The sequence below is a fragment of the Borostomias antarcticus genome (genome assembly GCF_949987555.1).
Source record: "Borostomias antarcticus genome assembly, chromosome: 16".
Taxonomy (NCBI): Eukaryota; Metazoa; Chordata; class Actinopteri; order Stomiiformes; family Stomiidae; genus Borostomias; species Borostomias antarcticus.
In genome coordinates, this window is record NC_140249.1 from 12,118,906 (window position 1) to 12,145,754 (window position 26,849).

At 46.4% G+C, this 26,849-nt stretch overlaps 1 protein-coding gene across 1 annotated transcript in view; it reads left to right on the forward strand.

Annotated features, from left to right (window-relative positions):
- Window positions 1-549: 549 nt before the first annotated feature.
- man2a2 (mannosidase, alpha, class 2A, member 2) overlaps window positions 550-26,849 on the forward strand; it is a 49,083-nt gene continuing 22,783 nt past the window's right edge. The window contains exons 1-16 of the mRNA XM_084450834.1: window positions 550-1,069; window positions 3,246-3,503; window positions 3,924-4,068; window positions 11,835-12,006; window positions 13,129-13,256; window positions 14,084-14,257; window positions 14,754-14,940; window positions 15,344-15,521; window positions 15,694-15,896; window positions 16,338-16,520; window positions 16,834-16,948; window positions 17,238-17,308; window positions 24,411-24,576; window positions 24,782-25,021; window positions 25,276-25,398; window positions 26,245-26,359. Coding sequence (XP_084306960.1) covers window positions 938-1,069; window positions 3,246-3,503; window positions 3,924-4,068; window positions 11,835-12,006; window positions 13,129-13,256; window positions 14,084-14,257; window positions 14,754-14,940; window positions 15,344-15,521; window positions 15,694-15,896; window positions 16,338-16,520; window positions 16,834-16,948; window positions 17,238-17,308; window positions 24,411-24,576; window positions 24,782-25,021; window positions 25,276-25,398; window positions 26,245-26,359 — 2,590 coding nt within the window. The 5' untranslated portion in view covers window positions 550-937. The remainder of the gene's footprint in view (window positions 1,070-3,245; window positions 3,504-3,923; window positions 4,069-11,834; window positions 12,007-13,128; window positions 13,257-14,083; window positions 14,258-14,753; window positions 14,941-15,343; window positions 15,522-15,693; window positions 15,897-16,337; window positions 16,521-16,833; window positions 16,949-17,237; window positions 17,309-24,410; window positions 24,577-24,781; window positions 25,022-25,275; window positions 25,399-26,244; window positions 26,360-26,849) is intronic.

Genomic DNA, 26,849 nt, shown 5'->3' on the forward strand with positions numbered 1-26,849 from the left:
TTGCCTTTACTTATGACCAGTATCCGGGCCCTCCTACACACTCTTACCACTGCTTTTTATTGTCAGCCATTTTCGTGTTCCATCAAGCAGTAGGCGGGCTATGTCATTTTTTCCATCCGCCATGCTTCATTAAGCTGAAATAACCTTAAAGCATCTGAAGCAGACTCCCTAATGTAACTTAAATATATGCAAATACGACCAAGGAAAATGACACGCTTGGCTGTTGCTGTCATAGTGACATGCTAGCTGCTGGGCTACTGGGAGCCAGTGATATGTGTTTCATTCAACGTCCTGGGGCTCCTTGAGTTCACTGGAGAAAAAAAGGTAGGTTAAAAAAAAAGCAGGTGTCCCTAGCCAAGTAGTTGTGTCATTCAGGCCTCTCAGCTGCTGCGCCCTGTTCTTGTTGTCATGGCTCTGCCCTGGTGGACCGCTAAGCGACAGGGGACAGTGCTGCGGGATTAGACCCAGCTCTGTGAGTTGGACCGGACCAGAGAGCCACCATGCTTCAGAGCCCCCTGTCTCGGCCCCTGCTGTGTTGTTGTTGTTGATTTTTCCTAGCCTGTGATCTCAAAGGTTTGGATGGTTGAGCACAAGGGCCACTTTGAAGGAGCCAGGCGGTGGCAGTGGTTTGGCCGAAGTTCACAGACTGTTCGCCAGCTACTGCTGATATCGTCCCCTCTGTCCCCTGCCCCCCAACCGCCTCCGCTGCCTCCCTGCTCTGGTGAACGGGGGTTTAGGGCAGCGTCGGGGAGGTGATGAACCCGCGCTGACAGATCTGACTGGTCACTTTCAGGCACTTTTTGTACTTTCAAGGGCTGCACTCTGCCGTGTTCTTGTTTTAAAGGCCGTTCGCTTTGATCTTTGGAGGAAAAGACCACAAGTCCAGGTCACCCCCCCCTCCCCCGCCTCAAAACAAGTGTTTTGTCCAGACTGAAGGATGAAGCTGAAGAAGCAGGTGACCGTGTGCGGCGGGGCCATATTCTGTGTGGCTGTCTTCTCGCTCTACCTGATGTTGGACCGAGTCCAGCACGACCCCGCCAGGAGACAGAGCGCCGGCAACTTTCCAAGGGTAAGAGGACAGGAAAAACAATGCAGGCTGGTTGCGGTGTGATACAGCTCTGTGTTTAAAGGAGAAGTCTCTTTTTCAACAACCTGGACCTTATTTACGGCATATTATAAGACGTTTGACTCACCGAGATAACTTTGGTGTAATTCGGAGGCCTGTAGAGGAAATTTTAAAATCCAGCGCGAGCCAAGTATCAGTCGCTCCAGAAAAACGCGGGCAAAAATCCTTGATTATGCAGGCAAAAATCTTTGATTATGCAATGGAATATGCAGGGTTTTTATGTGATTTTATGCGTTGAAAATGCGGGGATTTTCTGAAGTTGCAGGAACTTGCGAATATTGCGAGAATATGCGAAAAATGCAAGAACCTGTCCTGTGTTTTCGTGCACACCCCACTCTAATGCATATAGCCTACACTACATCTTCACATGCTGGGAATGATAAGTGAAATGACAAAACCATAGCCTATGCGAGTGCGCCTAGACCAGATACGGTATAGACCGGCGTCATGATTGAAGGCAGCCTTAAAAGGCAGCATTGGAACTTATAAACAACCCCCGATGTCTGGTTTCTGTGGTTGTCCAGGTCATTTGCCATTTCCAAGTTTATCAGACCAAACATTTTGCCCATGTCTATGATCTGATGTTTATTGATTTGATCTTAATATAATCGATGCAGCTGTGCTTTAGCCTACTCTTATTGGCTATTTATTTCCTTCATTCATGATGAGAATAGCAGAGGACTTTGAACTTGATATATAAATTGGTGCAATTCACTAGAATGCAGGAAATGAGATGTCTGATGCTCATAATCTCATGGGGGAGGACCACCAGACCCCTGCTTGATTTGTGTTCCGTGAGCATGGGACTGCTGGCAAGGTGTCCCTTATTTTTCCCCATTGAAGGTGGCAACCCTACAAACGAGGTGAAAAACATTAAAACTTGAAGCAGAAAAATGCGGGAAGTATGAAATCAAGCGAGCCCCGCATATTCCACGTTTTTTGCATGGAGTTCAGTGATTATCGCGATGAAAATGCGCTCTTTCTAAAATTATGTGACCCTTGCATAATCTGCGCCTTTTGCCTGATTATGCAATGAATTATGCGATCGCATAATCACGTTTTTCTGGAGGGACTGAAATATATCCATGTAATGGCGGCGGACGGGGCACCGAGAATGCAGCTTCTAAAAAATGTATTTTCTGCCGCGAAACAGTTTTCATCAATCTATTTTTATGAATCACTAATTGTGCTTCCATAGAGCGAGGGTTTGTTGTGGTTTTCACATGCCTTTGTAATATGATCTTTAGAAACGAAATACAGCTTCCCCACTTGCTCCAGCACGCATACACACAGCGCGCAGACTGGCTATTCTCAGTCTGTAGGCTACACTCGCGGCTCACATTCTCTACGCTACGATCGGCTTGTTGGTGCCTGGAATATTGTGTGCAATATGGCTTAATATTAATCAGATTTTGAGGATATAGAAGACGACTTGGAAGGCAGAAAAAATTTTTTTTAGAAGCTGCATTCTCAGTTCCCCCGTCCGCCGCCATTACATGGATATACTTGGCTCGCGCTGGATTTTAAATTTCTTCTACAGGCCTCCGAATTACACCAAAGTTATCTTGAGTCAAACGTCTTATAATATGCCGTAAATAAGATCCAGGTTGTCGAAAAAGAGGCTTCTCCTTTAAGCCAATTAGACACTTACGAGCAAATCTCCTTTCATATAGAGGCACACATCAAAGCAGTAATTAACAAATGTGGGATTATCCTTTTGTGGGTCTAATTGGTTAGATTAGACCAGACACCTGAAAGGCAGTAAATGTATTATTTTGTAAACACGCATTGTGGAAGGAAGGCTTGCAACGACAGCTGAGGCTCTCGCCATGTTAACAAACAGTGAGTTGTTATGAGCCGTAACTATCAGGCTGTCTCACAGAATTTGTCATGTACACCTGAATACCGTTTGTTACTCGGATATTTCTGTATAACTTTTGATTAATTGATCACTTGATAGTCTCATGCTTTTGTCAATAGCACCAACCTTATTAGGTATATCAGGAACTGTGCTGTGTATCCACACATTTTTCAGGAGTTATGCGTCACACACACCGTTGGGTTTAGGAGACGAGCAATGAAATGCTCATTGCTCACACATCCCCTCCTGTCCCTCTAGAGCCAGATCTCTGTCCTGCAGAACCGCATCGAGCAGTTGGAGCAGCTCTTGGAGGAGAACCACCAGATCATCAGCCACATCAAGGACTCGGTGCTGGAGCTCACCGACACCGGTGCTGTGTCGCCCAGTGGCCAGCTGCCCTTCCGCAGCGCCAACGGCTCCTGGATCCTGCCCTTCGACGGACGCCCCGCCTTCCTGTCCATCAAGCCCCAGGACTGCCAGTTCGCTGTGGGAAGCAGGGGGCAAACAGACCTGCAGGTGAGGTGCTACGGAGCTGGGAGTAAATCCTTGTGTTCGGCATAAACAGTCAATATCACACTGTATAATATGAGAATGCATTGCAGGGCTTGACATACATTTGAATTTGCTACTGGCCCTCTCTCCCTCTGGCCCTCCCTGCACCCCGTCCTATGTTGTCTCAATGTTATGCACCGCGTCCGAAAGCAAATTCCTAGTATGTTAAAAACTACAATGGCAATAAACAGATTCTGATTCTAATATAAACAGATCACCGTTTCATCGTTTTTGCCTCTTCTCACTTTTCCCCAATCTTAGCTTCTCACCAAACACACCCATAGTCAATAATAGTTAATAAGAATATTTCAAACGTGGTATGAGCCCGCCTCTGCCATACCTGGCATTGAGATGTGAGTCATATTTTGGTGGTGTCCCCCCCAGATGCTGGATGTGTACTCCCTGCTGAAGTTTGACAACCAGGATGGCGGTGTATGGAAGCAGGGCTTCGAGGTCACCTACGAGCCCGGGGAGTGGGAGGAGGAGCTGCTGCAGGTGTTCGTGGTCCCCCACTCCCACAACGACCCAGGTGAGCTGGAACCTGGAACTCTGTGTTCCTCACAACCTGGCCTCGGAGAGTCTCAGTCTGGCACCATCATCTAGGGCTTCACGATGAGTTCATTAGCAGAACAATGTGTTGCAGTGCTAGGTTAGTATACAAGCCTGTCTCTGTGTTTGTCTGTTAGCTGGCTAACCTAGAAATGCTGCTGTGGATGGCTGTTTCCCCTCAAGGCCAAGGTAAGGGTACGCTAATGTTAACTAGTTAGCTCGCTAACTGGCTAACGTTACCAGACCCTTACATTGGTTTAGTTAGTTAGCTAGCTACAACAGCAGGGAACAGCATTCCCAGCACAACATTAGCTAGTGACGACAATACAACGTGTGGTCTTCCAGGACTAGAGATGATGGACAACAACTGACTCTGTGCTACTGTAAACTCGATCACTTGAACTAACACCTGACAACACTTGAACAACAACTGAACACCTTGCCTATACAATAGACAATAACAACTGACTCTGTACAACTGTATACTTGGACATTATTAATTGCACTGCCGTGACACAGTCCTCCATGATTGGATGGGATAAGTGGATGAGGATGATACTGCTAGACTGCGGATAGTAAATTAAAGTAAATCTTTAATGTCTAGCTGAGTACCTAGGACTGGAATAAGGAACTAATTAGTGCTGATAAGACACTGTAAGGACAAGCGACGACAAGAATTCCAATGTACCTGTACTGGTTACTGTATATGGCAAGAATGCACTTTATATTCTATTCTGCTCTGTTCTGAAGAAGAACTGCTTGAATAGCCTTTTGGGAAGGGACTGGACTCCATCCAGCTCAGATCAGGCCCGTGTGAGCATGGAGGCTAATGAGGCCCGTCTAAGCCTAGACACGGGAGCAGTTGATTTAGCTGTTTATGCCAATCATAATTTGGGCATGATTGACCAATGAGGTGGCACAATACCACGGTCTAAATTTTGATTGGTCGGTGTGGCGGTTCCGCGTGAGACTTGACATTTTGATATGGTTAGTTGTCAGCCAGACCAGATAGCCAGCAGTTATTGATAGAGATTTTTCTGCCCCATGAACAGCAATAATCATGGTTTTGATGAAACCATGCTAAATGAAATGCCTTGCTGCTAGGGATGGGCAAACGATCAACATTTCTTTTTCGATAATTGAAAGAATTAACAATCAACTACTGTATCGATTAATTGATAAGCTTTTTTTCCATTAAAACAATGCCTAAGGCAGAAATAACAAATAAAGCATGTTTCCTTGAAAATAGCTTTATTTCTTGTGTTCTGATAACGTTGGCCTACATTAGGCTGTCTACGCATGCTGACGCGATTGCACTCAAAACGACATTCAGTCCAATCCTCTTAAACAAGGCAGTAAGTAGTGTATTGTTTAACAACACATTTTACGTTAAATAAATAAAAAATATAGCAAAAATAAGCTAATGTTACTCACCAGCAGTAACGTAAAAAAAACGAAAAAAAGGCCTGGCGCTGACCGGAGCAGGTGCTGCTGCTGGGGCTGCTTCGTCCTCCTCAGTCGGGCGGCATGGCCTCATCTCCTCCAGCCGGTGGGATAGGCTCTTCCATGTTTACTGCCTGTCCAAGTTCGAGCAGTTTGTTATTTGCGGCCTCTCTCTGTGCATCCGTAAGAAAACGCAGGTGTTTATGACGTGGATCCAACACTGATGAGATGATGGGTGCGGATGACACCAACTCCTCAGATTCAACCTGAATTAATAATGAAAAAGAATCAATTGGCAAATCAGAAAAAATGGCAATGCTGTACCAGACAGCCAAGGCCCCGTCTACACGAACATGGGTATATCCCCTCTCTGATTAAAACAAAAACTGGGTCCACACCAGCAGTGTTTTCCAAAATCTCCCCATCCAAACGACACTCATAATTATTTATTGAATGTATTTCGTTTGATAAAAATATATTGAAATGAATAATAGGTGGACTAATTTGTGGATGGAACAAACAAATCGTAGAGATTAAAAATAAATATATTAAAAAATTGCCTACCCATGTTCGTGTGAACGGGGCCTATACACAGACAACGCTGTAGGCCTACCAGACAGCTATAGATCACAATCACCACCCCTCAGTCATAATTGACTATTTATTATTGGGAATAATGTCAAAGAACTTTGCTTAACACACAGGCTACCTTCATTCGGTGGCTGAGGGAGGACCGCACTGTGGCCGTGAATTCAGCGCATCTGGCCCCGTCATTTTCATTTGGCACGAGATGGGTGTTGAGGCTGCAACATTAGGCAAGGCATGTTTATTTTTAAAGCACATCATCATAAGGTAGCCTAATGCATTAATGCAACAAAATGCTTTAACCTACACAAATCGATAAAAGAAAGGAACATAGTAGTACAGTAGTGGCCCAAGTTACAAAATTAAGAGGGGAGATAAAAACGCTAAAGATAATTATTTAATACCTGCAAGTGACTGGATACGTGTTGGACACGGAGACCTCCTTCTCGCCAGACATGACCGTGGTTGCAGTCTTCAGGGCCGTCACCACGGGCTGCGTTTCCTCCATCAGTTGCTAGTACTCGTACTTCAGCTCCAGGACCCTGGCGTCCTGGAGCCTGGTCACCGTGCGATCCGACAGGACAGCGGCAACAGCCCATCGCTGCTCCTTGAGCCGGTCGAACATTTCGCACACGCTGTTCCACCGGGTTTTACATGATTGTATGAGCTGGTGTGCTGGGAGGCCCATCTGCTCCTGTTTCTTCTGCAGTGCTTTGGTAGCCACAGTGCTGTGGTTGAAGTGGCTCACAGGTTTGGCAGCTGCAGAAATTACACGATACAAGTTAAGTTGAAAACCATCATGTATTGCTAGCTGGAGGTGTAATGTATGTCTTCTGTTATCAAATAACTTGACAGGAGGACCAGGTTTAGAACATTAATTTACTGTCTCCTTCATTAGCATGTCGTGCTCCACAGACACCGGTATCACCTGACTCTAACCCCCGGTCCCTCCCAGTATGGGTAACAGCATAGCTCAATACACTACAGGAGGGTGTGGGCGAAGCAGGCCACAGACATCCAGTTGACTCGTTCGGGTCCGTTGGCAGCTACTATGTTGGCAGCGTTGTCGTGGACGCACGCAATAACGCGGCCTTCAATGCCCCATTCTGCTACCGACTCGTTTAGCTTCTCGGCTAGGACGTCAGCTGTGTGGCGACTAGACAGGCTTTCGTTGACCAGCACGGCTGAGGCGATTTGCCAGTCTTTCCCAATGAAGTGCGCAGTTATAGTTATATAACTCTCTGTGGTGAGTGCCGTCCAGCAGTCGGTAGTTAGGGCAACCATACCCACGCTAGTAGGCTGCACAATTAATTGTGAATTAATCGAAATCGCAATTATGACCTCCGTGATTAACTAATCGCAAAAGGCCGCAATTAATGGGATTAATAATTTTGCTTTGAATTGAGTGTGGTGCTAGGACTACATGGACGAATCACAGGCGCTTATGCTGTCTGACCAATCACATGCGTTCCCGCTGATTGCGCTGTGCGCAGCAATTTCACTGAGAAGACAGATAGCAGTAGGTCAAGACAAGTGTCACAAGAGTACCTGCAGCCGTGAGTAGTGGAAAAAAAGAGCGAAAACGAGGTCAGTGAGTTAGTAGCAAGAAAGGGATCAACGTCCGTGATTTGGGAGCATTTTGGTTATTATATATTAATATTAAATATTAATCGCAATTATTAATTACAATTACCATTTTGAAGCAAATAATCGCAATTATTATTTTTTGTCATAATCGTGCAGCCCTACACGCTAGCTAGCGTCTTAAGCAGGTGCTGCTTGGACTCTCCGTGGTGCATTTCTATGCGCCTGGTGATGGAACGCCGTGAGGGAATTCATTGTATAGCTTGGCTCGGCTATTTGCATCAGCTCACGAAAACCCTTACCCTCGACGACACAGAGGTAGCATATCTGTCTCAATTAGTTTACAGATGGCCACGGTGATTTTTTCTGCTCGTTGATCATCACACCTCCTGAGTGGAATTAGATGAGACAAGATAGAGGGTTGAGAAGGTAGCGATGGGTTCATCAGGGTTGGATGTACCGTTCATCAGGGTTGTCGCCGTGTTGTATTTATATTTAACTGTGCAGTGTTTGCAGTAAGCCGTGTCGCCTTTTAAATTAAAATGATCCCACGCCAAACTTCGTTTTTCCCACTTCGTCTTCAACATGGCAGGCTGTTCTGCTGCTGCTGGACTGGCTAAATATTAATATGCATCAACTATACCGTTACTTCGGGAACCTGTCGTGTCATCGCGTAGCCTACTAATTCAACAAATACATTTCTCACACAGAACGTAGACAAACTAATTTCCACTGAATTTATTAATGATTATCGAGCACATTTTTTTGTGATCGACCAAAATCCTTATCAATCAATTATCGATCTTCGATCATTGATGCCCATCCCTAGTTGCTGCTGACCTAGTGCAGTCCTAGTTTGCCTCGCTCTAGCTTATCGAGGAAATGGCAATGAAGGTTAACACTGCTGATAGGAGGATGAGGGACAAACTGCTGGAGTCCATCCTGGACAGCCCCTCCCCTCCCGCCCCTCTCTGACAGGCTGGGGCAGATGGGAGCAGCTTCAGCCACAGGCACATCTCACCTAGATGCAAAACAGTGTGGTTCAGGCGTAGCGGCCATCAGCCTGCCTGAGCGCTCCTGAGTGTTGGTTAGTGTGCATGTACCAGTCAAAGGTTCTGACACACTTTCTCATTCAATTGAATGAGAAGGTGTGCCCACATTTTTGACTGAACACTAGTAATACTCATATTCATATACTACTAGTACTGTATATGAGTATTACTAGACATATAGGCCCTCATTTACTTAAGCGATCGTACGACAGAAAACTGGCCGCATGATAATTTCCACGCCAAGTTCGGCATTTATCAATCTGACCGTGTCTGACAGTCTCAGACCGTGAACGCAAGTTTCAGACTGATCCTGGCTGGCTTCTTAGCCACATAGGCCTGTTGACTTTAAAATAAGTAGCTACCCTATGGCAAATTATGATATTTTCTTAAAGGACAATGCTCGTTTTTGACAACCTGGACCTTATTTACGACATATTATAAGACGTTTGACTCACCGAGATCACTTTGTAATCGCTAGTTGTGCTTACATAGAGCATAGGCCTGTTGTGGTTTTTCACATGCCTCTGTAATATGATCTTTAGAAACGTCTTTAGACATGAAATAGCTTCCTCACTTGCTCCAGCACGCATGCGCACAGCGTGCTGGAGCAACGATTGCGCGCTGTGCGCATGCCTGCTGGAGCAAGTGAGGAAGCTATTTGGTTTCGAAAGACGTTTCTAAAGATCATATTACAGAGGCATGTGAAAAACCACCACAGGCCTACGTTCTATGTAAGCACAACTAGCGATTCATAAAGACAGATTGATGAAAACAACCGTTTCGCGGCAGAAAATAGATTTTTAGGTTGTCAAAAACGAGCATTGTCCTTTAAGGCCTCGTCACACATCCCTAAAATAAATTGGTATTTTCCTCTTGTTTTCAATTGAATGGGTAACCAGGTTTTTGGTCAAAGAATAATTTCGCTTTCATTTTGAGATGGTCGTATACTTCTTAGACTATAGCCTACAACTGTCCGAGGAGAGAGGAGCTAGCCTCTAAACCTAACCTACCGGACTCGATCACACAAATCCTGAATACTGAAATGATAATCTCACTTGCATCTAAAACTCTGCGTAGTCAGCAGTCCAAAAATGCAGACTATGGCAAAATATTACATACTCTAAAGGCCTCGACAATATGGCATATATTGTTACATAAATAAACATAAACATACATTACCAAAGTGTTTGCCATCAACACCTTTTGTTGCTGTGGGCCTAAAATCAAGTTCACTTACATTTTGGGATGGCCTACTTGTTAGGCTAGGCTACTGGTGACAGTCTGCAGCATCATTCTGGCCTGTGCGGTTCTGCACAATATTGCGCAGGACAACAGAGTTCCTCTTCAGGTCCCCGTGCAGCCAGACGAGCCCATGCCCAGAGAGCCCCAGCTGGGAGGACCTCATCAGTCGCTTTTAAATGTAGGCTATTACTCATGTTTGGCTGCAAGCTATTCCATTCAAGAAAGTCAGACAATGCACAACTTTCAAATAGCCCATTTTATTTCTGAAATTTCAGGGTTTCGTTAATCTCGTTCAAGCCCTCTCTCAGGGTTTCATTTATGAGCGCTGTAACATGCTTTTTGGTGGCGAGTTTCAAATCAGACCATTTTTTCTTCACCTTCATATAAAACGATTGGGAAATGAGCCATCATGATACTATATTATATAGGCCATGTAAAGATGTAGGATAAATTAAAATTTCACAGTTCTGTTGGAGTTTCGATTGGCCACAGAAACGCTGTTCACCGCAGCAGTGATTTCTCTCCATACCGCATTTTTCCTGCTTCTTTTGATGCCACTTTTGAGGCTACCAAATAGCACCAGTTGGTTAGACTGCACTTGAGAGGTTAAAACCTCTACGTCAGCCTCAGAGAAGTTTCTCTTTTTGGTCGTATTCCGCTTGTCCATGTTGTGAGCTCTAGGGGCGAGGCCTTTGAACCCAGAATATATAGGGGCGTGATATTCTAATTACGATAGATTCCAGCCGCCACATTTAGCAACGCCCGATCATTCTTACGATGGGATTGGTGGCGTACGATTGTTTGATAGATCACACGTGGATGCAGTCGTACCATCATTTGTGCGGAATGTGTGATAGAATGTGCGCCAGTTTGATAAATGAGGGCCATAGTCTGGATGTATATACACATTCTATATTTTACACATGCTGTATGTATGGATGTATATATTCCTTTCCCGTTTTTATGCTTATTTGCTACCATGTATATTCTGTATTCAGCATTTCCAACCTTTTCCTGTAATTTTCCACTGCTGAAATGCCAAATAATTTATCTATCTAAGAGCTGTTCTCCATTCTCTAACGGCAGGGATATGGCCTGCAGAGTTGGATTTGACTGCATGTAAAGATAAATAGGTCAGACAACAGGACTGGCCCAGTGACAGAGCCAGCCCTGCAGCGAACAGCCCCTCTCTCCTCCTCCTCTCCGCTCGGCTGCTCTCACTCTAGTCACACAATGACCGGGGAAACACTGCTTTCACCTGCAGTATCCCCCTCACAGCCTTAAAGACATGAGTTTGATCTTCCTACTGCTCTCTATGGAGTGAGTACCTTGCAAACCACAGATAATCCTTTTCATCTCATGAGCGATTCAAACCCGTGTGACTACACGCCTATCTGCTCTCCATGAGATGCAGTCCTGGTCCTGTGAAGTTCTGGTCCAGTACCTGCTGTGTTTAAATATGACGTGCATGCGGGTTATTGTGGATCCAGCTGAGCTGGTTCTATCCAGCTGGTTATCATGACTGCTGGTGAGGTACCTGTGCCTAACCCTGTTATTACAGCACTGAATCTGGAAGCAGAAATATAGTGCACATGTATATGTACACAGTGTGTGTGTGTGTGTTTGTGTGGTAGTCGTAGTAGTAGTATTAGTACTATACTACCATAATATAGTGTTTTATAGAGCAGGCAGTGTATAGTAGATACGGTTTTAGTGTGTAATAACTATATTGCCTCAGGACATGTGTGACATGTGCATGCCAGCAACCCACTTTATTTTCCCAGTCTATAGTAGAGCCACATTTATCAAAGCCATTCTGATGGTCCCTTCCTCCTGGCAGGCTGGATCAAGACGTTCGATAAGTACTACACCGACCAGACGCAGCACATCTTCAACAACATGCTGGTGAAGCTGGCAGAGGACCCGCGCAGGAAGTTCATCTGGGCTGAGATCTCCTTCTTCGCCAAGTGGTGGGAGAGCGTGGACACACACAAGCAGGAGGCCATGCGCAAGTGAGTCATTGACCAGAGCACAGAGCCACAGCAGGCCCATGAGATGGTCCGTCAGGCCCACGGAACCAGCCTTATCCTGGGCCCAGTTCTGACTCTAGCAATGCAGAATCCTTCCTCCTCCTGTCCTTGAGGAGATCTCTGAAAACACATTCCTTCACAGCTTTTACCAAAAGTTATGTCAGACTCCAAGGAAGGAAGGAAGGAAGGACAGAGGGAAGGAAGGAAGGACAGAGGGAAGGAAGGAAGGACAAAGGGAAGGAAGGAAGGACAAAGGGAAGGAAGGAAGGGCAGAGGGAAGGAAGGAAGGACAGAGGGAAGGTTGCATTTGTGAGAATCTGCCCAGCAGGGGGCAGAGCAGGGTTAGGGTTAGACCCAGGCTGCGTTCCGAATCGCATACTACCCTACTATATAGTATGCCAAAACAGGATGTAGTATGTCCCAATACATAGTATGCCACATGCAATATGGCAAAAATACCAGGATGTCCTACTACATCCGGTCGTATTTTGCAGTATGCAAGCCAGCAGGCTTCTCTGGCTATTCTGACCCACAATCCTGTGCACAGCGGAAATTTGCGTCACATGTGCGAGTCGTGACAGCTGTAGACGAATGTCGCGTTAATGAAAGCCACGGATGTGGGCAAATTTCAAGGCGCAATGTTACGACGGTAGTATGTCCCAATTGGATGCCTACTGCTTGCAAAGTATGTACTTTCTAAGGGCAGCTGTAGTAGGTACTGGTAGTAAGAAGTAGAAGTATGCGATTCGGAACGCAGCCCCAGACCCAGTGGTCGTTCTCCTGTGCTGATCTTAAGCTCGCTCTCTCAGAATCTGGTCAGGAAAGCCTACACCGTCCTAACTAAGTGCATGGCAGTCTGTTTACAAGTGTGCCTCCACTTGGATGCGTTTAACACGTTAACACTAACTCCGCTAAGAGACTATACACTCCTAAACGCCGCAGCTACCTGCCAGGCCACAATTACAGGCTGATCTGATGACGAGTGATCACTTTCCTTTGAGGAGAGAGTGGATGTCCCTAGAATAGTGTTATCTGTAATGGGGGTTCTTAAGCAGCAGCTTTTCCTCGCAGTGGGAGGTGTGGTAAATCCTCTCTGTCTCTCAGGCTAATCCTGGGAGGCCAGCTCGAGATTGTGACCGGAGGCTGGGTCATGACGGACGAAGCCAACACGCACTACTTCGCCATGATCGACCAGCTCATCGAAGGCCACCAGTGGCTGGAGAAGAACTTGGGTAAGGGACACGTGCTGGAAAACCACAACTGGCTTGCACTTGCTGCAGGTAGCCATGCTCTCTGGACCCTTGCGCTTGCTGCAGGTAGCCATGCTCTCTGGACCCTTTTGTTTCTCAAACAAGAAAGACAAAAATCACCTTGTTTCTTAAAGGCATAAAGTATTATTTTAATCAGCATTTGCAAAGGTGGGACAAGCATGAAAGTGTCAGTGAAAAGATCCCCAAAAGTGAAGAGAGAATATCGTACACTGTATTATAGGCTGTTAGTGGACCTGCCCCTAAACATGAATATAAACATGTAAATGTTCTCTTAACCAAACATTGAACACGTGAGAAAGGAGAAGAGGAAGATGAGAGGATCCAAACCCCTATGTATTCTGTTTTTACCTCACACCTAGTTCATCCTAGCAGGCCATTGGCCTCACAGTATCATGCAGAATGAGAGGCTGGTTTGTGTGTCTCTCACGTAGCTCATCCTGTAGGCGTGGTGCTTATTTTGAGCTGCACTGTAGAACCGGCTCATTACAAATGCATAGACCCAGATACATTCTCATTGTTTTCAGGTTCCCACCCAGATCCAGTGGTGTAAATCTAACTGAAGCGTGTTAATTAGCTTTTCAGGGCTAGTCAGACATCGAGGCAGCGTCCCACAGAATGAGAGTTATGAAATGCTTATTTACCATAGAGAAATTGATACTAAATCTTAAGTGAAATCCTGCCACACGTTAACACCCTTCGTTGAGGCCCGCTAAGCCGTCTGAGTTCCGCGTCATGCCCGGTCCCCTACTCCCCCGAGTTAAACCTGAGCATCCTCTGCCGTGTCTTAGGTGTGACCCCGCGCTCCGCGTGGGCCGTGGATCCCTTCGGGCACAGTGCCACCATGCCCTATCTGCTGAAGAGGGCCAACCTGACCAGCATGCTCATCCAGAGGGTCCACTACTCCATCAAGAAACACTTTGCTTCCAGCCGCAGCCTGGAGTTCATGTGGAGGCAAGCCTGGGGTGAGCGGACCACTGCCCACACGGCCCGGTCCAGTTCGAACCTCCTGCTCGTTTTGAATGAAGGCTTGTTTTGAATAGCTTGTCACTTTCAAAGTCAAAATCGAGTTTTGGAAATTAAAATTTCCAAGGCGCAAAACTGTTAGTCTTTGATTAAATGGCCTGAACTATAAACCACATGCACTATTATGAATCAACTAGACTCGAGTCTCTAAACACTTCGCTCAACTAAAGACATTCATCCAGATTTCGTTGCTTAAAGAGGATGGAAACAATTTGAGAGGAAAAAAACCCTGCATTGAAGAACCAATCCAAAGTCTTGAGGGTGTAGGTTTGTTAGTGGCCGTTCTCGACACCTCCATCTTGAATGTAGAAACCTCCAGACGCTCGGTGTAGGTGGAGATCTCTGATTGTATGGTATCGCGAGACTATGAATTAACTCCCTCGTCTCATCTCGCCTCTTTTCTCTCTCCTCGGGTGTGTGTCGCCATTGTGACAGACCCGGCGTCGAGCACGGATATCTTCTGCCACATGATGCCATTCTACAGTTACGACGTGCCCCACACCTGCGGGCCCGACCCCAAGATCTGCTGCCAGTTTGACTTCAAGAGGCTGCCCGGCGGCAGGGTCAACTGTCCCTGGAAGGTACCCCCGCGGGCCGTGGTGGAGGCCAACGTAGCAGAGAGGTGAGCCCAGCAGGGGGAGCCTCCCCTGGGTCTGTCAGGGTGGGACTGGACGTCCAGAAGTGGTTCCAGGGAGGCGGACTATTAAGGCTGTTCAGTGACAACAATAGAGAGTGTTGGTGGAGTAAAATAAGAAGCTGGACTTGGAGACATTTACTGTCTGTCTTGTGATATATTTCTAGTTGTTTGCATGGGACAAGTCAGACAAAGGGGACTTTTCAGTACACATTCCAGAACCTAATGGAAAAATAGCTATTTATCGGCATTTTGCTTTATAACTAGTGGGTCCTTTTATTCTCTGTTCGTTCTTGAAGGTCATCTGTTAGGGTTAGGAATGCTGGCAAGCACACACCTGCTGTTTGGTTGCCAAGCTATTTGTCTTCTCTCGTTTGTCTGTCTGACGCAGGGCTCAGCTGCTCCTGGACCAGTACCGCAAGAAGTCCAAGTTGTTTCGTAGTAAGGTGGTTCTGATTCCACTGGGAGACGACTTCCGCTACGACAAGGCCTTAGAGTGGGACCAGCAGTACCTCAACTACCAGAAACTCTTCGACTACATGAACTCGCACCCTGAGATGCGCGTGCAGGTGAGAAACCACCGCTGCCGGTGGACTGTTCTCTGACCAGGCTGGTCTATAGTACGTGAGGCCAAATCCAAGGGCCAGAAGCAGTGATGATTGTAATTTCTCTGTTCAGTGTTTGAGGGACATCTGGGACAACACATACCGCCTCGCTCTGGTTCTGCTTGTGTGTTTGCAGGCCCAGTTTGGGACTCTGACAGACTATTTCAATGCGGTTTACAAAGCCAACGGAGTGGCCCCAGGGACCAGGCCCCCAGACTACCCGGTACTGAGCGGAGACTTCTTCGCCTACGCTGACCGCGAGGACCACTACTGGAGCGGCTACTACACCTCGCGGCCCTTCTACAAGAACCTGGACAGGGTCCTGGAGTCCCACCTCCGGTGAGACTGGGCAGACCTGACAGAGCTGTGTATCTGAAGAGATGTGACAGTGAAAGCCCTGGAGTCTCATGCCCTCTAGAAAGTGCAAAATGCTAATGTTGCCTGGCTAGCACAAACGGTTCCCAGAAGTAGTAGCTATTGGTAAAAGGAGTTTAACTTAAAAGGATCAATTTGAGTCTTCGTATCGCATTGTTAACCAATAGAAACCCAGCCCTCGTTGTCTTAACCCATTTCCTATGAAAGGCTGTGCTCACTAGCGGTGGTGGCTCTGTATCATTAGTGTGGTGTTTTCATACAGTACCAATCAAAAGTTTGGACACACCTTGTCATTCAATTCAATTCAAGGCTCTTTGTCCAAAAATTCCGAACTGCCCCTTTTAAACCTCTCCAGTCAAAGAAGCGGTGGTTGAGTGATGCCAGCTGTTCTGTGCGCTTCTCCAGGGGGGCGGAGATCCTGTTCAGCCTGGCTGTGGCCCACGCGCGGCACGGGGGCATGGAGGGCCGCTACCCCACCTCCGACTACGCCCTGCTGGCCGATGCCAGACGCACCGTCGCCCTCTTCCAGCACCACGACGCCATTACCGGCACTGCCAAGGAAAACGTCGTCATCGACTATGGGACCAGGTAAGCAAATACTCTTGATCGAACATAACAATTAGCTGCCATCTTCGACAGGCATATTGTGCCAAGTAGATTTTGTTGATCTCAATTAAACTAGGCTGTATAGGATGCACTTGTAGTAGGTGGAATCTGTTGTTGCTGTCGTTCTGAGGGAAGAGAGAGGAGGCTAGGGGCCGTGCGAGCTCTGTTAGGGCGAGGTGCTGCTCTAGAGAGCTCTGTTAGGGCGAGGTGCTGCTCTAGAGAGCTCTGTTAGGGCGAGGTGCTGCTCTAGAGAGCTCTGTTAGAGTGAGGTGCTGATCTGTTCCCTCCTCTGCAGGCTATTGCGCTCTCTGATTGGACTAAAGAGAGTAATCATCAATGCTGCCCATTTCCTGGTGATGAAGAATAAGGACATCTATCGCTTCTACCAGACAGAGCCATTCCTGGAGACGGTGAGGGGGGGGGGGGGGATTATGGCAACACTGCGCATTGGTTTAATTCTCTAGATATCTAACCCTTCTTCCTTCCTTCTGTGGCACTCTTATTGAGGTCATCTGATCCATCTGTTACCAGTCTGATCTATCTGTTACCAGTCAACTCATGTCAGATCTGTGATTTCTTTGAGCACGGGAGGAAGGAGACTGTGAGAGAGGTCCTGTCCTGACCCCTGAGTGGACGTCCTGAACTGCTTCTGTGGTGCGAGCAGTCAGCGCCCGCTGACCATGTTTTTGTTGCTTCTAGGACGACAGACGGGCCACTCAGGACTCCCTGCCTCAGCGCACTCTCATCGAACTGGACCCAGCCGGGCCCAGGTACTGTACCACCCGCCTCCTCCCAGACACACCTATCCTCCCTCTTTCTTCTCCCCCTCCTTCTCTCCTCTCCTCTGCACTCCTCCTCCTCTCCCCCTCTCTCCTCCTCTCCCCTCCTCTCCTTCTTTCCTCTCCTCCTCTCCTCTCCTCTCCTCTCCTCTTGTCCCGTCCCATCTTGTTCTCCTCCTCTGTTCTGCCCCCTGTCTGTTCAGTCGGGGAGTGTCATGCCCTCGTGTGTTAGTCCAGCGCTTCTCAAACTGTGAGGTACTGCAGGTGGTCCGTGTAAAAAGCTAAATAAAACCCACTTTTTATTATCAAGGATTTTCGCGGACCTCATATGTGCAAACTGTAAAAAAAAAAATATATATTTAAAGTACATATATAAACGTAGTGTTAAAACGCAGATATTTTTTAGAGTTAATTACAGACAATCAAAAGTAAATTGTAGCCTACTCATCACTCATCACCATTTACTCGTGTCCGTGCACAATCCATGTTTGTGGTTTCAACAAGTGAAGAGAGTCGGTTGGCCCTTGTGCGTGACGTCAGTTTTAAACCGACTCTCACCATGCACTTATTGAAACCACAAACATGGATCGGTGGCTAGCAGGTTCTCTGAAGAGAAAAGAGATTACCATTAATAGAGGAGGACTTTCTCTTTTGTAAATCTTTGCCGACACGCACAACTGCAGAGGCGCTTTTTGACATGTTGAACAGTTTCATAACGGAACATGGGATTTATTGGTCAAAGTGTGTGGGCATTAGCACAGACGGGGCAGCAGCCATGTTAGGCCAACACAGTGGGCTTGTTAAACGTGTACAAACAGTGGCTCCACAAGCTGAATCAATCCATTGCAGCATCCACAGGGAGGCTCTCGCAGCCAAAAACATGCCTCCTGATCTCACTGTTCTGGAACAGAACTGTTCTGGATGAAACGGTACGAACAGTCAATTTTATCAAGGCCCATCCACTGAATGTCCAGGTTGTTTGACGTTTTATGCGATGAGATGGGCAGTGATCACCGGCAATTACTTCTGCACACCAAGGTCCGGTGGCTATCGAGAGGAAAGGTGGTTGCGCAGCTCTATGAGTTGCGCGATGAAGTGAGAAGGTTTTTTACTTGACTGAAAATTTTAACTTTCAGATCGTTTCAGCGATGCCCAGTGGCTTGCCAAGTTAGCATACCTGGCAGATATTTTTGAGCATTTGAATGGACTCAATCGGAGTCTTTAATGGAAGTCAGTGACACTTTTTCTTGTGCAAGACAAAGTTGAAGCTCCTATCAAGAAGATGGAGATGTGGGCCCGGCACCTGGAGCAGTGTGACTATGACTCATTTGCAAACCTATCTGATTTTTTGACACCGTGGAAATGCAGCTTCCAAATAATGTGAAAAATTATGTCAGGGAGCACTTGTACAGTTCGAAAACACAGCTACGGATGTACTTCCCTATCCCTGACACAACTGCGAACTGGATCAGAAATCCATTTGCTACCCTGGACGATGACATCCTCGCAAGCCTTACGTCCAGAGAGCAAGACAGCCTTGTTGAACTGTGCTGTGACAGGGCTTTAAAAAATTATTTTTCTCAGAGATGCCTGCCTGCCTTTTGGCTAAAAGCTGCTTCAGAATACCCAGAGTTGTCCGACAAGGCCTTGATGGCAATGGCCTCCCAACTCCGACAGCAGGATAGGGTTTGAGGACATGGGGGTTCAATGTTTTTCTCCTATAGTCTACGAATGAAGCATCATTAAATTTCACATTCTTTAATTTAAATGCTCTGTTGTAAAGCACTTTGAGCTGAATTTATCTGTATGAAAGGTGCTATACAAATAACGTTTAATTGTTATTATTACCTTGTTCTCAAACACATGTTTTCTCCATCTGGATGTAATTTAATTATTACGAACACCTATATCTAGGCCTACAGTAGCCTATCTATCTCGGTAACTGACGTCGGGTCAAGACGTGGTGGCTGTTAAGTCAAATGCGTAAAATAACAGTATTGTAAATATATTTGTTAGTAAAGATGTGGTGAACGTGAGGGTTTTGCGTTTTGTTTCTGGAACGCATTCAACTGGTAGGCTTCTCGTAAACCCCGGAAGTAAATTTGAAGACGGGGCACCAGCTAATTCTGCCAAGTCTGAGCGCAGTAGGCTATATGGCTTCAGCACGATACAAAGAAAAAATAAGCTTGATCGGAGGTGTGGATCCATACAAAATTGACAGTCGCCATGAGTAAAGATCACTCATTGCCAATCATATCCGGACATTAACTATCTTGTGCATAGCCTACATAGCGGCAGGTTTGACAGTGAGTGCGTTCACATGCACACTATACGGCGATCAACCGATAATTGTAATAATGCGATTATTGAAATGGTCTTGTGAACGCCTTTATCTGATTTCCAAAATCGGAGTAGGGTCTTAACACTAGAACCGCCAAAGACGTCCATTGGACGATTGTGGGTTTTCATTTGCACGTAACTATATTTTAATAAAACATTGAAGTCCGCCTGTCAATGACTTTCCCTAAAATTGTGTTCTGTTGCCTATTGTTAAATTATAAATTAAAAAAACATACACAATATTTTGTTATTTGAATGATCTTGAATATATATATATATATATATATATATTCAAGATCATTCAAATAACAAAATATCGTGTATGTTTTTATTTATTTATACCGGCCGCCAGCCGTTCAATGAACGGCTATAGGGAATGCGCAGTTTTGCGCTGGCTACAGCCTATTATATGCACAGTTTCGCGCTATATAGGCTATTATAAATAAGTATTATTCATTGGGGGAGCTTGGACACGCTGGGGACTGGTGGAGAGACGCAGAGCCTCCCCAGACGCGACATCCTCCAGTTGGCTGAAGAGATGGACTACTGTTTTATTTGGATCCTTGGCCAAAATACTGTTCTTGTAGCTGTTTCATCGATTCTTCTCCTTGTGTGAAGTGTAGGCTTTATTCTTGTTAAAGTGCGGCCTAGGCTTTATTCAAAAAAATATGAGAAAGGCGTCATAGGCCTACAGACACACAAATCATATGTTGCTCTTAGTAACATTAAAAACAATGCAAATGCAAATCATGCAAAGTTGAAGGCCGCGACTTCATCAGTAAGGCTAGTGTTGGCATGATCTATAGATGCTCAGGTCATAATGTCCGTTGAAAATAATTCCCTCATAAGCACAATTTGAATTGTATTAAAATAGGCTAAACATTTTTTTACAAAAATTAAGCCTAGGCTATAATCTGCGATGAACAAAACAGCCACAATGTAGCCTGCTTATAGCGAGCGAGAAGGCAGTATAAAGTGTATAGCCTAACCATAATGTAATATATCTAGACTACATGCATTGTGGTATTTCTTTATATAGCCCAGCCTGCCTATCAATTGTTTCTCAATAAACAGTTATGTCATCCTCTAAGTAGGCTAATAGACCGGCAGCTCTAAATGCCTTCCCAATCAATGAGACGTGGTTGTAAAAATTGTTTTATTGATGAAGAGGGTAAAACTGAAAAACATAAAGAGTCATTGCATTTATCGATGCAGTCCGTTCAAATAGGCATCAAAACATAAAGTAGGCCCATTTAAAATGACCAATTACATCTTCAAATCCATTCTAATCTTGGCCTTTGATAGGGTTTTTTCCCCACCCTACTGCCAATTATGTCCGGACATTAACTATCTTGTGCATACAGAGCACAAACAATGAAACAATGAAACGAATAGATTTCCTCCCTGTCTGTCTGTGGCATTCGCTACCAGCAAACACTGAAAATACAGGTCCTCAATTTATTTAGATTAGACTAGCCTATCCAACTGGACCACTCCAATGAATGTTGAACGTAGCCTACTTTTATTCTTTAGGTTTTACAGAATAGGCCTACATGTCCACACATGCATGCGCCATCTGACTAGCTTGCCACTCGCCAGCGAACCTGGACTAGACTATTGTAACCCCCCCTACAAATTCTTTTATATTCAAATAAACTGGATGGACCGGTTTCCTAGCCCCGGATCGTGGGGAGGGAGGTTGCCTACGTTAGCGGGTGCTTTGCCATGACCGGCCATTCCACAGGTGTTGGATTGAATTCGCTAGTTTGATTGATAGATGGATGGATTTAACGTCCAAAGTATTGTGCAAGTATTGTATAGGCCCATCTGTAAGAGATGAATGGTTGTAACCATGAACTCAGCCAGAGGTAGGCCCTACTGTAGATTATCAGCATTATCACCAGTCTCAATTGATGCTTTCCTCTAGGCTACGTGTTGCCATTCATTTAAACCACCATTTCATGTAGACTACTTCTGTTGCTGCATTTTTACATTTATGCTTTCATGATTTTAGAGCGCAATCAACATTTTCCACGATTCCAATAAGTCCATCCATTCATCCAACATTGTGCTGAGCGCAGCGCAGGCTGGTAGCCTACTGTCAAGGATCACGACTGATGCACTCCCTTAACACGTCTCGCAACTCCCCAGACCATCAAGAGAATTTCAATATGAAAGAACTTTAAGTGGGGTATTCCAGGAGGTAGCCTAATGTACCAAGTCGTCGGTCTTCATGACGCACTGTTATGCTTGTTTGCTGTGTAGATCCAGTCATAGAAGCGGGCATCTCGTCCGGCGATTTGAAACAGCTGGTCAATTCACCCCAACAAGAATAGCCAAGCGAAGGACACAAATTAAAACACAAACGTTACTGCTGGTCTTGAAAGAACTGTGTTAGCCTAGTTCCATTTGAATTAGGGAATAGGGAGTGAGTGAACCATTTCAAACACAATTCTAGTCAGCCCCGTTAGCTAGCTTACTCGTCCTGATGCCATGTTCCATATGAGAACACTCTGCTAGCTAGCTAGTTAGCCGACTGTATTAAACCTCTACTTGTCCCGATACCTTGTTCCATATGAGTTAACAGATACAGACCCGACGACATTTACAGAGATAGATACAGAGATAGATAGATAGGCTTTGTTTGTAATAAATAAAATTACAACCAGACAGAGAACAAGGAGTTTGAGTTCATAGTTGTTAGCTAACTGGTACAGTTAGCTAGCTAGCTGACCCCTGACGTCTGTCCCCTGTGTCACGTGTTGTTTGTTTACGTTGCAGTCTAGCTTACAATAGCTTCTCACGCCGTTGACTACCATTCCACATTTTTTCTGATTTAAGGTCCCATGACGGTTTTGTCTTCCTGCTTCTGCCTAAGCACTCCACAATACCACAATACAACGGTGTCATGTTTTAACCGAAGGATAAGTGAAGAAGACGGTAGCTATCAGTGGCTAAAGCAGTTAGCTAATGTTAAGATCATTCCTATAGCTGCTTTGCTGCTAATGCGAGTTTGTCTCCGTTCCTGCCCGAGAAATAGAAGTTTAGCATCAAAATAGCTACAGGAATCATCGTTGTAAAGTTAGCTATCTTCTTTTTAGCCACCGACAGCTACCAAATATTATGGAAGCTGCTGTCGTGAGCTAACTTGCTATCACGGTCTTATCGGGCAGCTTCACAGCCTGCTATTAGCAGACAGCACTAAAGTTGACAAAATCACTCTTGCACATCATGAGATTTCCAACCATTTATATGGGATTTATCATTCAACCAAACATGGAACCTGAATACTACCTGATATTTCAACCTGCTGCCATCAGTGATCGGCGCATCTGCTTGTTTGCGTCATGAATATCCTATGTAATGACATTCCATGTAGTGTCCCAAAACTGTTAAATCATTCCCTTTGTAGTTCACTATGAGTAGCACTACATAGGGAATAGGGAGTGAGTGAACCATTTCAAACACATCTCTGGTCTGCTCCGTTAGCTAGCTTACTCGTCCTGATGGCTATGTTCCATATGAGAACACTGCTACCCAGCTAGCTAGCTAGTTAGCCTACTGTATTAAACCTCTACATGTCCCGATACCTTGTTCCATATGAGTTAACAGATATAGACCCGACGACAGTTACAGAGATAGATACTATATATAGATAGGCTTTGTTCGTAATAATTAAATTACAACCAGACAGAGAACAAGGAGTTTGAGTTCATAGTTGTTAGCTAACTGGTACAGTAGTTAGCTAGCTAGCTGACCCCTGACGTCTGTCCCCTGTGTCACGTGTTGTTTGTTTACGTTGCAGTCTAGCTTACAATTGCTTCTCACGCCGTTCACTACCATTCCACATTTTTTCTGATTTAAGGTCCCATGACGTTTTTGTCTTTCTGCTTCTGCCTAAGCACTCCACAATACCACAATACAACAGTGTCATGTTTTACCGAAGGATAAGTGAAGAAGACGGTAGCCATCAGTGGCTAAAGCAGTTGGCTAATGTTAAGATCATTCCTGTAGCTGCTTTGCTGCTAATGCGAGTTCGTCTCCGTCAGTGGCGGCTGGTGACTCAAAAAACTGAGGAGGACAGGAGGAAGAGAGGCGAACCGCCCATGGGCGCCGGGGGGCACTTTCCCTCAGTCAGTTATTTGAAATATCAGCTTTAAAGTGGATTTACAGTCAATTGTGAACCATTTCAAACACATCTCTGGTCAGCTCCGTTAGCCATCTTACTCGTCCTGATGCCATGTTCCATATGAGAACACTCAGTTAGCCTACTGTATTAAACCTCTACTTGTCCCGACACATGAGTTAACAGATATAGACCCGGCGACAGTTACAGAGATAGATACTATAGATAGATAGGCTTTGTTCGTAATAATTAAATTACAACCAGACCAGACAATCCAGAACTAGGAGTTTGAGAATAAGGTAGGCTCATCTAATGTGCGAGATGAGCTACAGCAATGGGTCAATGAGTAGCCTAGTATTACTGCACCCTCTATGGGCATGCGAGCGGTGGTGCGGAATGCCGTCAAGCGTCTGTTAGAATACCGCAGGTCAAGTTACATTCTTATGTTCTCACATCTGTACAGTACCAGTCAAAAGTTTAGACAAACCTCATTCAATTGAGTGAGTTGATGTGTCCAAACCTTTGACTGGCACTGCTTCTAATTGACACAAGACAAACCCAAGCTTGTGGTTGAGTGTGGGTTGGTTTTGGGCCGGAGCCTGGCTGACGCCCCCTCTCTTTGGGCAGGTACGTGGTTCTGTTCAACCCGCTGGAGCAGGAGAGGCTGTGCCTGGTCACGGCGCTGGTCAACACGCCGCGCGTGCGTCTGCTCAGCCAGGACGGACAGACGCTCCCCGTCCAGCTCAGCGCCCTCTGGGGCTCCGCCACGCAGATGAGCGCCGAGGTCTTCCAGGTGTGTGTGCGTGCGTGCGTGCGTGCGTGCGTCATGACAACTAAAATTAAAGAACCATACAGTCAGTACTTGCGATTCTGCTTCTAACTACATGACTGACCATGTATCCAGGCATCTGTGTGTTGTGTGCGTGTGCGTGCGTGTGCCTGTGTGTGCGCGCATATCCAGTACTCCATGCTCCCCTGTCCTGTGTGTGCGTCCTCAGGTGTCCTTCCTGGCGCGCGTGCCCGCCCTGGGCCTGGCCGTGTTCCACCTTTACGACGCGGCCGACTCGCCCCTGACGCTGCCCTCCGACACCCTGCTGAGGCTGGGGGCCCGGGCCCAGACCCCCCCGCGTGCCCCAGACCCCCTGCCGCTGCGCTCGCTGCCCGCCGACGACCAGCCCTTCTACATCACCAGCCAGGCCCTCACCCTGGGCTTCTCCGGCCCCACGGGCCTGCTGGAGGTAACACCCCCCTCCCCACGGGCCTGCTGGAGGTAACACCCCCCCCCCCCCCCCCCCCCCACCGACTGCTCTGGCCCGGCTTCGATCCAAAGGAAGAGAGGCTGTGTTTACAACACGGGAGAGTGACTAACTGACTGACATGATGGGGCTGGATACTTCAGCACTGACCTTTCTATTCTCCCTCTTCCATCCCCTCATTCTATTTTTCTCTCTCTTTCATCTCTCTCTCTCTCTCTCTCTCTCTCTCTCTCCAGAGTATCAGGTATAAAGATGATCCTCAGGAGATGAAGGTTCAGATCCAGTTTGTGACCTACGGCACCCGGCCGTCCAAGGACAAGAGTGGGGCCTACCTCTTCCTGCCTGACGGCAGAGCTAAGGTGAGCACTCCTCTACAGACAGACAGGCTGTCCCCCTCCTCTACAGACAGACAGACAGACAGACAGGCTCTCCCCCTCCTCTACAGACAGACAGACAGACAGGCTCTCCCCCTCTACAGACAGACAGGCTGTCCCCCTCCTCTACAGCCAGACAGACAGACAGGCTCTCCCCCTCCTCTACAGCCATACAGACAGACAGACAGGCTGTCCCCCTCTTCTACAGCCAGACAGACAGACAGACAGGCTCTCACCCTCCTCTACAGACAGACAGACAGGATCCCTCCCCCTCCTCCGGTCAGACAGATGGGGAACATCTTGGAAAATATCTATTGAAGCAACAAGTCCTGCATGTGGATTATCTCTTAAACAAAGGCCGTGCCCGTGGGGGGAGTCCTGAGGTCAGTAGGACTATAGCTGTTCCAGTAAGACAGTAGCCTGGTGGAACCATCCTGATCTCGCCAGTCACACTGTTTCTATCAGTCTGGACACTCTCCATAGAGATCCGTCTGCACCAGATCCCAAAACAATCTAGCCAATCAGTGTTCTAAGAGGAAATCCAAACAGGAGCAGTTGAAGGTAGCGCGTGGTAGATGATGATAGACAGATGGTTGATCCAATCACCTGCCAGGTGTTTTTGAAAGTGCCCGCCCCTTTTCCTGACAGCGTCCGACGGAGATGAAGCAAACCTGTCCGGTTTAGCAACTCTGTCTGCCTCTGCTTCTCTGTCGTTCTGTGCGTGCGTGTGCGTGTGTGCGTGCGTGTGTGCGTGCGTGTGTGCGTGCGTGTGTGCGCGCGTGTGTGTGCGCGTGTGTGTGCGCGTGTGTGTGTGTGTGTGCGTGTGCGCAGCCCTACCACCAGAAGGAGCCCCCTGTGGTGCGCGTGGTGGAGGGCCCCCTGTTCTCCGAGGTGGTGGCTCATTACCAGCACTTTGAGCAGACCGTCCGCATACACAACGTGCCAGGTATGACACACACACCTAGGGATGTAACGATAACCGGTATAATGATAAACCGTGATTTACATTTGATTACATTTATCATGATAACCATGTTTTAAAGCCTCGCTTTTGAAAAACTCACTGCAAATACTGTACAGCATCAACCAAAGCTAGCGACAGTCTGAAAGACGCATTATTTTAATGTTTATGCAAAAAAAGTGCTGCTAATTTGATTTGTGGTTTTTCAGCATGTTTTACAATACCGTGATCATTTTGGTCACTATAATCATGCTATGATATTTTCACACCGTTACATCTCTACACACACCCAACACACACGTGCGCGCGCACACACACACACACCACTCACTCACTCACTCACTCACTCACTCACTCACTCACTCACTCCCTCACTCACTAGGTTGTGTAGTAAGGGAAATGTACGTGTAATGTATATCCCAGTCATTTATTTAATTGTACTGTCAGTATCAGCTGTTATTAAAAGCCTTCTCTT